Below are 11,906 nucleotides of genomic sequence, written 5' to 3'. Positions count from 1 at the left end.
AAAGCATAATACATTTTTGAAGATGAATTTTTTTAGAGCAGGCTCAAAAATTGTAATTTTCAAAAAGATAAAAGTCTCTCACAATAGTTTCCTCTGAAAATTCAGTGCGGGCAGGCAGTAATCATTTTGAGTATTAATAAAAACAAAATCGGTATTAATCGGTATTGTAACTAAAAAATCGGTATTCTGAGAAACCTTATCTGTATATCGGTATCAAGTTAACCGATAAACCAGTATGTCTGGCAACGCTGATTAGTTAGTCGTTTTCTTTCTTTCGTACAAGTGCAGAGTCTTCGAACAAAGCGAGTTTCTTCAATGACCTTAATTGACCTTTTATTGCCTATTATAATGTTTGAGATCACCAGTTTTTATACATTGAGGATGATAGCTAGTTCCAGGTTTCATTTTTGTTGGTGATCTAATTACAGTTAATTTGGCAATATCGGCTGGCGGTCAATTATGCTCATGCTACTGTGTCAGTCTCGGAGCACCAATATTTAAACGAGTTTTTCATGATGTAATCCATTCATATAGCGAATTTGTTTATCATCCAGCTTTGAACCAGTCCCAACCCGTGCGAACCTGTGCTTATTGTCAGTGCAAACCTCAACCCGAGCCAGGTTACAAAAACAAACGTTCACACTGACGCTTTAACAGACAACAAACAGACCCAATCTTGATACCCGATCCAGGTTGGAATTGAATCAAAAACAAATTCGCTATTATTTCACAATTTTTGCAGACCCACCCCACCTATAGTTGCAATTTTTATAGTCTGACGGATTGAATTTTGGGAACCAATTGAGCTGTCAAATAGCTACGCAAACCAAGACCATCAGTGCGGTAGGGAAAGTTGGTGGTACTTTTTCAAATATAGGTCTCCAATATTTTGAATTGGTTCCGCTTCTTGATTGATAGATCGAAATTCTATCCGCCAGGCTATAAATATCGAGACTGTAACCCTACCTCCTAAAATGCTACGTCATTTATGCATGGTCCTCAAATAATTATTTTTAACAGTATGGCTTCAACGTCGTCAATGATGTTTTTTGTTTGTACCTAAATTGTATTTCAAATCAAATTAGTTATCTATTCAGAAAAACTACATTGTATCAGATCTCTTTATCTCCTCAATCAAACGATGCTGCGCACTTGGTTCCTTCAATTGCTCTTCGTGGTGTCTGGCGCCACAGGTAGAAATTGTACCGGTTTTCGTTCAGCCTGGAATAGATCCATGTGGGGAGATTGTTGGATAGCACCCAGATAGCCCCAGTCACATCCGTCTGCAATCAACCACCAAATGCAATGAAATACACGTTGTTATTAAAAATAATTACGGGGTAAATGCAACTCACACTCAGATCGGTGGGATAAATTAATCGCTCGTTATCGTGATGGATGATGTCATGGTTTTCTGCCGAGAAGTTGGTCTGTTAAAGAGGAAGCATTGATTATCAAATTATTCTTGGCAACTTGTAGCCGGTTTTTTACCCGTGTATTCCAACAACCGATCAAGTTACGGTTTACCTCAGCATAGAAGAGCACTTGCGATTCCGGATCGTAGTGATGCATAGTGGATTGAGCATTAATACCACGATCGCCGATTCTGTGGAAAAGATTCTCATACCCACCGGCATTTGCGAGGGCTTCATTCTGCAACACCTCCGCAAAAGTGATAAATTCCGATGTACTAACCATGGGATGATAGTATACCGGCTTCGAACGAGTCACTGGATCGCGATTGCCAACGGTGATCGAGAATATTCCATCGTCCCAGTTGAAACGTTGACCGGCAACGTTGAAGGCGGTTCTTTCCGGATCATGTTGAAATGAGCCATGGCGGAAGGACCACATCCGATTGGCCTCGAAGCTGTAGACGTAGATGGCCCCTTGCACAAGATCTGGAATGTAGGCGAACGATTTCCGACAATCCTCGGCGTCCACGTCGACAACCAGGCTAGCCATTCCAACGCCCTGCTGAACGATCGATTCCGGTATCTCGAAGGTACGCACCTTTCGGTCGTGGTTAAGACCGATAATCCACAGCTGGGGACGCTGCACTTGCATGGTGTTGTTCGGGTACTCAAGGATACCCGTATCGACGAACCACAATCGATCGCATCTGTCGACTGTGGTACGATAAACGGAAACGATGCGCTTGGGGTCAGCATGGTAATCACTCTGGAAAAGTGGAAAAATGTTCATGCTTCGGTTTGCCCTTTTTTTTTTGGTGGATCGTACATGCAATTGATTTATAATATACTCCGGATAGGCCGTGAGGGGTGGGCTCATGCCACCTTTCTGTTTATTGATGTTAACCACATTTAAGGTAGCGGGTACTCCGGGACGTCTCCGGGGAACGGTTATGAAAACGCGTCCTTTGTGGTGTGTTGCTCCCATGGGGATGTTGTTGTAGCTATTGAACGTTTCATCGACACTATTGTTTGGAGATGAGTATCCATCGAAGACGATATCTTTAGGTACTATAAACATAAATATTAAGGTTATGTAATTGTATGGAAAGTTTAAGATAATTACCATTAGGTTGTAACATATTGTCATGTGCCAGTTGTTTCCATTTAAATACTAGTTCAAATTCTCCCCCTCTGGTACATCTCAGTGCGATGGTTATGATGGTGATCAACCATAGTTGTTGATTCATTTGTCTGATTTCAGTCTGGAATTTTGTACTGAGTTAGGGTAATGCAAATATTTGGTTTTGTTTCATTTAGGTGTGTGTGTTCAGGACCGGGTAGAAGTAGTAATTGCAGAATCCATTTTCTGATTGGGTTAACTAATTTATTATGGATATTTATTTTATTTAGATTAGTCGTCAGTCCAGTACATAGAACCTGTGAGCTGTTTGTTTCAAGTAGATTTAAATCGCATGAGTCATTAAATTTCAGTCGATCGGCAGTACCTGAGCCAGTGAAATTGTTTAAAAATTGTAAATTATTTAAGTTGAGTGGAAGCAATAAAAATTCCATGTGATTGTGTCCTGAAAAGTAGTTCGGTATTGTTCAAGTGAGTGTGGTTTGGTGAATGACCAATTGACCGAGTGCTGGATAATTGCTACTGACAAGTAGGGTCCTTTCAAGGCCACATCCTGCCACTCCCGAGCCGTTACCTCAACAAGGTGTTTTCACTCTTAAAAAGGAAAGATCCATACTTTAAAGCATAAATAAGTGATGAATCCAATTTTCTAGCAGTGTCGCAATACATTCAACCTATTAATAAGCTTTTGTTTGGATAAAATCTTTAAAATCAGATATTTAAGAGCTGAACAAAAGGAATGTGAAATGTATGTATATAAGTTTATAAGTTGTTTATAAGTCCCATTAACATTCCAAAAATGTAAAAACTAGAAAATAATGGCCCCTGAATGCTTTAAAGTTAGGACCTAAATAAAGAATTAACAACCACAAAACTAACACTGAATTTAAATCGTTGAGAGGGCGTTGAAATCAAAAGCATGTATTCGGTACTGGATTAAACGCTTGACAATTTATTTATGGGATTCTGATGTTTTTGTGTTGTTGATAAGAGTGAAAATTTTCCTTTTTTGTGCATTGATTATGTCCTGTCCAATGGTGATGGATTCTTATAAAATCCTACACAAATATTTAATACATTTTTTTAGTTGAACTACTGATCGAGAACTAGCCAAAGGAAGATTTAAACAAATTAACGTTACATGTAATACTTTTCAGACATTGCTACACGTGGCCTAACCACCAAGACTTCTTCCTTTAGCGGAAATGCCTGTGTCATCAGTGAACAAAGAATTGTGACAACGCTGAGACAAATCATGGACGTCCGAAGTAAAATTTTATATAATATAGGCCCAAGAATGCTACCCTGAGGAACTCTAGCTCTAACAGGTAGTCGTTCAGATTAGGAATTTTGATAATTTACCTGCAGAGTTCAGTTAGTTAAATAATTTTAAACTAATTTCATAATACATATAGAGTAGAAAATTAAACTTTTTCAATTAAGCGATCCTTCATACCAAACACTGTCGAATGCTTTTTTTAGAAGAGCAACTCCAGTTGAGCAGCCTTCAGATTTGTTTGTACGAATTAAATTGGTAACTCTTAAGAGTTGATGAGTAGATGAATGCCCATGGCGAATTTCAAACTGCTCATTTGAAAAAATTGAGTTCGTATTGATGATAAGCATCATTTTATTCAAAATTATTTTTTCAAAAAGTTTACTCATTGAAGAAAGCAAATTTATTGGAGGGTAGCTAGAAGCTTCAGCTGCATGTTTATCCACCAAATGAAAACATCTGCTAAATAATTTTACCAAGTAAGACAAGGTACTCTCCGGGAGTGTTTTGATGAGGATATAAAAAATTCCATCATCGCCTGAAGCTTTCATATTTTGATTTTTTTAGTTATAGATCTAGATATTATAGACTTCGTCCAAAGCAGTCCCCCAGGAATCATCAAAAATATTTTCCCCAGAGAAAATATTCAGATAATTCCGAGCAACTTGATTGTCAATAGGACTAGTAAGACCCAAACTGAAATTATGGGAACTTTCGAATTGCTTTGTAAGTTTCTGAGCTTTTTCCGAATTTGTGTTCAAAATGGTACCACTTTATTTAAGCGCTGGAATAGGCTTTTGAGTTTTTTTTCAACATTTTTGTAAGTTTCCAAAAGGGTTTGAACTCGAGTCTAATTTCAAAACATTGTTTTCAAAAGTTTTGTTCCTCAGGGCAGAGAATCGCGTTTTAAATTGTTTTTGCAAATCCCGCTTGATAACCTTCATGGCAGGATTGCTTGTTCTTTCTCCTGCGGGCATTTTTCAGACGGATCAAGAGCTGAAGATCATCGTCTATTATAATTGAATCGAATTTAACCTCGCATATTGGTACTGAGACAGCTCTTGCTTCAACTATAGAAGTAGTCAGAGATTCATTCTTGCATTGGACCGCAGCTAGGTATATCGCATCCTCGGTTCATGCGGTCTCCACTAACATCCTCTGATGATGAATCCCACATAATTGTAAGTGAATCTTACATCCCCCGGTTGGGTGTGGAAATTGGAAGTGGCTACAACAATTGGAGGAACCTTTTCCTTTTTGGCATTAAGCCGGAAATTTTTAATCGAATTTTGCCTGGATGATGGATCATTCTCATTATCCGTAAGTATATCAAATTGATTGCTCAATTGAATTTCATCAGACCCCTGATCAAGCGATTGCCATTTTCTTTTGCGCTTAGGCGCCATGGCGGCAGAACCAAGTTTCTCTAAATCGACTTTCAAGCAGATTACTCAGAATCTACTAAGCATCTGAAGGATCGAAGAGGAATGTTCCAAGTCGATGACCAAGCAGTATTACCTCAGGTAGGGTCCACACAAGGATCGAAGGGGAATAAGAGTCAGACAAGGTAGAAATGTTACAGGTTGAGCACTGAAAAGTATTGTTTAAATTTGTTGTACCTTTAGGTAGCAGTAACACTTCCTTCGCCAAAAATCAAATAGATCCGCACGACAAGAGAGCACGATGCGGACTGAAAAGCATGTACTTCTTTAAGTGCCCGTTGCGGCATAACAGTCCCATTAGTATTTTTTGTGAAAATGAGTTATTCATTGGAATCGATTGTCAAGTTCCATCACTATACAATGTAGTTGAAAAGTTTCCTTCTTTGTTCAGACAAGTCACGAAAAAATACCAAAACTATGTTGTCGCTTCCATAAGATTCAAATGGAGATTCAAATCTTCAGCAGCGTTTTTCTCAGTTGGCTGTTTTAACGAATGGGACAGTAATAGCCTTGATAACAATAATGTGATACATACTAAGATTTTGTTTTCGTTTTCGGTAAATTTTAAAGAAATCAGAACAGCTGAACGTTCGGTAAAACTTTGACCTTCATTTTAAAGTCCATTGAATTAAAAAAATAATTTAAAAACATGTTCAACCTTGTTACGATCAAATCTTGTCATTTTAGTGTTGATTTAGTTTCAAAGTAACTGAAAAGCAATTGAATTAAATTGCATAAACTTTACCGAACAAATCAGCTGTTCAGATTTCGGTAAAAATTACCGAAGTCGGGCGAAAATTTCCAAGTGTGTACATAATTCACGAAGTTACTCTTTTTGTTATGCGGTCAATCTTTGTCAGTGACGAAAAAATGAACGAGTTTCATTTATTTCATTCACAATATTCAAATGTTTATACATTCTAGGCCTCCACTGATTGGCATTTTTTGAACTACGGAACTGAGCGGTAAAAGTTTAAAAATCATAGAAAATTAAAAAAAAATTAAAATTTATTCCCAACTTGTACATACGTTGTTCAGTTAACCCCATTTAAAGGCCGGAACAAATCACACGTTTTTCTTTTGTCACTCGATGCTCGCACCAGTCGAGGGGGGGATAAAAACTAAATAAAAAATAAATAAAACATTCAAAATTCGTTTTACATTACATCTAAACCACATATTTCAAGCGTTTACATTACTTCTTAGCCTTCGCTTTAGTCTTATACTTCTTTGAAGTCGAGGTTTTTGACAATAATGCGCAACCGAAGCCACAAATGTTGACTTTATTATGTGTAACACTCGGGTTATCAACAAGACATTCCGCGCATAAGTTTTCGTATCTTTTCAAGGAACATTGGTAATAATGTAGATGAATAGGATCATAGCAATACTAAATTTTGGGTTTTGATAAATTCCGGGTAAATCATCAAGCGGAATACACAAACGTAATAGTTCTAATAAAAAAAACGTTCTGTTTTCGATGGTTCCTCCTTATTCAAATATAACATGGCAGAACAGGAACCCCAAATTGATATGAAAATACCTACTTTGTGAATTTAAACCCAGTTTTCACAACAGTTGTGCGTGCTTCACAAAATCTAACTAGAGGTATGGATTCAGGAAGGTCTATTCAACAAAATCCAACCCCTAATATTCAAAGGAAGGAGCCAAAATTCATCTTGGCTGAGCAAGAAAAACAAAAATAAGTACTTTTTTTAATTTAAACTTGAATTCAGCAAGGTTCATTCTATAAAATCCAAGTACAACTTTCAAGGACGGTCTCAAAATCCAACTTAGCCGAAAAGGAAACACAAATTTCTAGAAATATACTTTTCGAATTACAAACCCGGTTTAACCTTCACATATGGATTCAGCAAGGTCCATTCAATAACATACAAGCAAGGTTGCAAATACTCATTTCAGCTAAAACAATGTTTTGTTTTTTTTTTTTTAATTATGAAATAATTAGATGCCATGATCATATTTTGAATTGGGAGGATACAAGAAGAGGTTGCAAAGAATGTGTTTGACATATTAAACCTGTTTATTTCACTTCATGAGAGTCACAATCAGCGATTCATGAGAGTCACACACTCACTCACTCACTCATTCAACGATAAGAAAATCGCTGATTGTGACTCATAGAAAGCAAAATTTACAAGTTTTATGTTTCATACGCATACTTTGTAACCTCTTCTTGTAAGTTACAAGTAAAACATGCCATAATACCAACAATCAATTCGAAACTAACGATTTTAAATTGGCTCACTACTTGACTAGCCTATTGGTCCCAAGCAAACGATTAACGTACCCCATTCTAGTCAAAATTCTAGTACTACGCGTTTGTTTTGATTCGCTATGAAGGTTTGACAGATAAAATGAGGGGTTCGTGGATTTTCCTATAGTTATAAGATAGTTAAATCACTTCAGGAATGTTCAGACTTACACAAAATATAATTCAATCACTCAACAGAAAAGGACTCCCTAAGGAAGGTATTGAACCACTTCAGAAAAGGTTGAACTCCGTTTGAAAAATTTAAACTAAAAAAGAGTCGGTTCACTTCGGAAAACTCTCTACACTAAGCTAAACAAGATTGTGTCCTTGGCAAATGCTAAAACAGTTAACGAAAATCTGAGGCTCACTTAAAAAAATGTCAAACCCGTCCTAACAAGTTTGGATTCAGTTCGGAAAAAGTTGAATCAATGCAGGAAACCTTGGATTCATTTATTAGAGAGATGAAATCAACTAATATGGCCTCACTCCAGAAAATGCGAAACCAATTCTTTAAAACTTGGGTTCGGGATATGTTGGATCACTTCAGGAAAGCTTTGACCACTTTAAAAAGGATTGAATAACATAACAGAAATGTTTAGACTCAGTTAGAAAAAAATGTTGATGACTCATTCGACTCAGTTTTGAATCTGCTTTGAAGTATCAACTCAATTAGGAATTTTCTGAATCGTTTCTGATTTGGTCTCACTTCTAAAAATTTTAAACCAATTTTGAAAAGAATGGATTTAACTCGGAAATTGTAAAATCACTGTAGAAAATAATTGCATCATAAAGTAGCATTGCAGCAAGTTTGTAAGTTAATTTTTTTAGATCGAATGCGAAAGGGCGACTACAGTGGGCTGGGCACATCGTAACAATGTCGGATAAAATATAAATTTGACGATTTCATTGACTTCCTATGTGTTTAACCGTCATTTGATAATTTACCGGCTTTTTCTGTTGTTAAAAAACCGGGTAGGGTAGGATGGTATAAAACACACCCAATTTGAATTTCTACGAATTCCGGCTTAACATAAATCCGGAGAACTTCGAGATTAGGGCGTAATTGCTTTTGTAAACAAACACGTAATTTGTCAGTTTCTCGCGAATCAAAGCTCAATCTAAAAAACTAACAACACAAACACCTATCCAGCTTTCCATGCTCGGTAATGGCGGCCTGTTTGTATGAAGAAATGTATCCTTCACTGTGCATTTTGACACTAACTGGAGGGCGTATGTTGTTCCATTTTCTTCTGTCCTGGGAGAGGGAAAGGGAGGGGTCAAAATCCGAACCTTCAGATAGTGTCAAAAAGCACAGTGAAGGATACATTTATTCATACAAACAGGCCGCCATTACCGAGCATGGAAAGCTGGATAGGAATGATTCCTTTATCATTTGGTATAGTTTGTTCGCGAGATAGTGCTTTTGTTCGCGAGAAATCAGCGATTGACGTGTTTGTTTACAAAAGCAATTACGCCCAAATCTCAAAGTTCTCCGGAAATACAATACTGATGGGCAATCCAAGTAGGTGATAGGACAACTCTGCTGCAAAAGTTTCACAGCTGTCGATTGTTTTTTTCCTTGATTTGTTTTCCGTCGACCTTGTTTTCCGTGCTGAGCACCAATGCTACTGACGCCAGGGAGGCAGCTCCCACACCAGGACCCTACCTATCGACCCATCAACTCATGAACCGGGAACCGACGGATTTACCTCCGCGTGATCAGAGCACTTTAGAACATCCCGGTGGCGCCGACAGGGATTGAACCCAGGCCTGCCGGGGTGGGAAGTAATCACGCTTACCACTACACCACCGGCGCCGCTATCTGTCAATTGTCGCATATAAATAAAATAAATTAAATCCAAAAAAGCACCCTTCCGGTGTAATTTTTTACAACCTTTTGGTAAGCATATTTAAGAAAGTGTTTATTCCATCTTTGTGTTGTATGATGATACATCTAAATTTAATGCTCTGGGGCATGTCACACCTTTGGTGAGTGGTGTACTATCCGTTTAGAATAGAGTATAAAGTATCTTTGTTGTGAGAGCATATTGCTCCACCTAATGGATGAACCCAGAATTTTAGTTTTGCCGAAAAAAACTTTACTTCTATGTTAACTGCCACTGATGAAAAATAAATGATTACAGGTTATTTCTAATACCCAAAGCAACATATATACGTGATTATCCCGTTAATTAAAGTGAAAACGGTAAAAATATAGCTACTTTTCCTTAAGGGGGCCGTACCTGTTTACCCTAAACTTTTAGCGACCTCGGTGACCTGAATTTAGTGTTTACATGGGGAATGTACTTCAAAATTGTGGCTGCTATTTTCTTGAAAACAACTTTTTCATATAGGACTTATATGTGATATAAGGCAGTATGCTCATGCCAGAATGCGTAAAACAAAATTCCAAATATATACAGTCAACTCTCCCGAACTCGATATTCAAACTAACTCGATGGAAAACCAAGCTACTTCGATCACTACCATACAACTTTCCAAAATTTACCTCCGTAGGTCGATATCCTCCCTAACTCGAAGGTTCTTTCAATATTTAGTAAAGGAGAGTTGACTGTATTAGATTTTGAACAATATCTCAACAATTTGTGACTTTTTATCAAATCCAACGGTAGTATGGAAAGGTAAATAAATTTAGAAGTCATTTTTGACAGAAATGTTCCATTTTTTGTTCAAACCCGATCAAAAAGAGAGGTAAAACGCGGGTTGTGCTAAGTAGGACGGAAATTAGATCAACCTAGTGTTCGTAATCTTTGTTTTGCAAAAACGAAGGTAAATAAACCGAACGTTTAGTTTATACAACCCAATCACCTACTCATCTGATGCATGTTATTATCTTGGTGGAAAAAAAAAACTTTCTTAACACTTTTTACGCCTTACACCACAACCGGTGTACCTGGATAGAGTTGGTTTTTTTTTCAATGTTGTCACAATTCTACTCTGTGGGATTTCGAATCCATGGGATCGTAGTTGGCATGTACAGTTTTGTACAAACATTGTTAACCACTTTTCACTCAGGTTGTGGAACTTGGCAGTCGATGGAGAAAATCTGATTTCACTGAAGCGACACAAAGAGTAATCATTACATTTGAATTGACACAAAGAGGTTTTTCATTGATCCAGTCCAAGATGAGCAGTAATAATTTCTCACTTCGTTTTTCTGACATTGGAAAAGCAATTCGCTTAAAAAGCAATTCGCTTAAAAAGCAAATCTACTGTTTGATACTCCTAATATACAGCTACCATACATGAACGATGTCAGAAACAGTGCAACTAGGTCACATAAGCACATAGGATTGATATCCCGAATAGGTTGTTAGGCACATCTTATGGTTATTTTCTATTGGTTGTTTAAAGATATATAATTTTTCGGCAATGTCCTTTGGAAATTATTGCTCTGTTGAATTGTTACAACATAAAAAGAAGAAACGTTGTCAGGAAAAGTTTGATATTTCAGAAATGTGTTACTAGAAGTTGCTTGATAAAGCAGGATTTCTTTTAATTCACTGTACAATAACACTATAGTTATCACTGATGATACTACACTCTGTAGAAACACCCATCACGTTTTTCTTCAAGCATACTCACTGGCTATAATAACACAATCGATTGCTCGATCAAACACACTGAGCAAAGCTCGTTCAACGGTTACCGGTAAACTAATAGTGTTTGCATCTGCAGTCGATGATTATAAGGACTCTCGATGCATCTGGTGAGGTTGTATACATGGGGAGTAGCAATATTTTTTTCCTCTACAAGAAAGATTAGCATTCGCAGGGAACCTCAACGACATGATGTTGTTTATTGTTGTTAGCAACGCTTGCTAATCTTAATACCGCTCTGACTCAATTTTCGATCGCTTGATTTTGTAGAGAAACTTTTATTCTATTATTTCACAAGAAATGCATCAATAGAGGTGGTAAAGTCAAGTCAACTTGGACTGTCAATTGTCGCATGTGACTACTCAATGATTTTTACAGTAGACTTAAAGTTCGAGCTTATAAAAAAAAAATGAGGAGTTGTATTTCTTTGTAAAATATTCAATTTAAAAGTGAATTCTATGAGCTTTACCGAATGTTAGGGTAGCAACCATACAAGAAAAATGATCTTGTAATACAATTTTTGAAATTATATCAGTTCATATAGGTGCTCATTAAAAAACTCAGATTTTGCGTTTTCAAAATGTAATAAACCACTATTATTTATTTAAATCTCTTTGTTCAATCAAACAAACGGTCAACATAAGGATATAAAATGTTGTTATTAATGTCTTGACGATTCGTACTAACGAAATTGTGGAAACTTTAATGATGTTCTATTGATCTCAGAAAAACTAGATCTA

General features: G+C 36.9%; 1 protein-coding gene across 3 annotated transcripts; it reads right to left on the bottom strand.

The window, feature by feature from the left end:
- Window positions 1-237: 237 nt before the first annotated feature.
- Window positions 238-11,218, bottom strand: LOC135711068 (L-dopachrome tautomerase yellow-f-like). 3 transcript variants are annotated; one of them, XM_065233815.1, is made up of 6 exons: window positions 11,153-11,218; window positions 2,539-2,690; window positions 2,242-2,483; window positions 1,492-2,181; window positions 1,356-1,430; window positions 238-1,283 (listed from the first exon to the last, which is right to left on the bottom strand). In XM_065233815.1, the coding sequence occupies exons 2-6, from the start codon at window positions 2,660-2,662 to the stop codon at window positions 1,131-1,133; spliced, it is 1,284 nt and encodes a 427-aa protein (XP_065089887.1). In that variant the 5' UTR covers window positions 2,663-2,690; window positions 11,153-11,218; the 3' UTR covers window positions 238-1,130. The 3 variants fall into 3 exon arrangements, with proteins under 3 accessions (XP_065089887.1, XP_065089886.1, XP_065089888.1); XM_065233814.1 differs by having other exon boundaries at window positions 2,539-2,677; window positions 11,153-11,211; XM_065233816.1 differs by having other exon boundaries at window positions 2,539-2,677; window positions 11,168-11,193.
- Between the last annotated feature and the right edge of the window lie 688 nt (window positions 11,219-11,906).

The sequence above is a fragment of the Ochlerotatus camptorhynchus genome, unplaced genomic scaffold, assembly GCF_037179485.1.
Source record: "Ochlerotatus camptorhynchus isolate MF236.1 unplaced genomic scaffold, CSIRO-AGI_Acam_v1.1 ptg000417l, whole genome shotgun sequence".
Taxonomy (NCBI): Eukaryota; Metazoa; Arthropoda; class Insecta; order Diptera; family Culicidae; genus Ochlerotatus; species Ochlerotatus camptorhynchus.
Note: the sequence above shows the minus strand (reverse complement) of the source record. Positions and strands in the feature narration are given on the sequence as shown.

What these genes read in the sequence shown, in the direction of transcription:
- LOC135711068 (XM_065233815.1), bottom strand. Translation starts at nt 2,662, where the DNA reads ATGAATCAACAACTATGGTTGATCACCATCATAACCATCGCACTGAGA. An exon ending in CAATATGTTACAACCTAATG is followed by an intron (nt 2,484 to 2,538) that starts GTAATTATCTTA and finishes TTATGTTTATAG; the next exon opens with TACCTAAAGATATCGTCTTC. An exon ending in ATATTATAAATCAATTGCAT is followed by an intron (nt 2,182 to 2,241) that starts GTACGATCCACC and finishes CCACTTTTCCAG; the next exon opens with AGTGATTACCATGCTGACCC.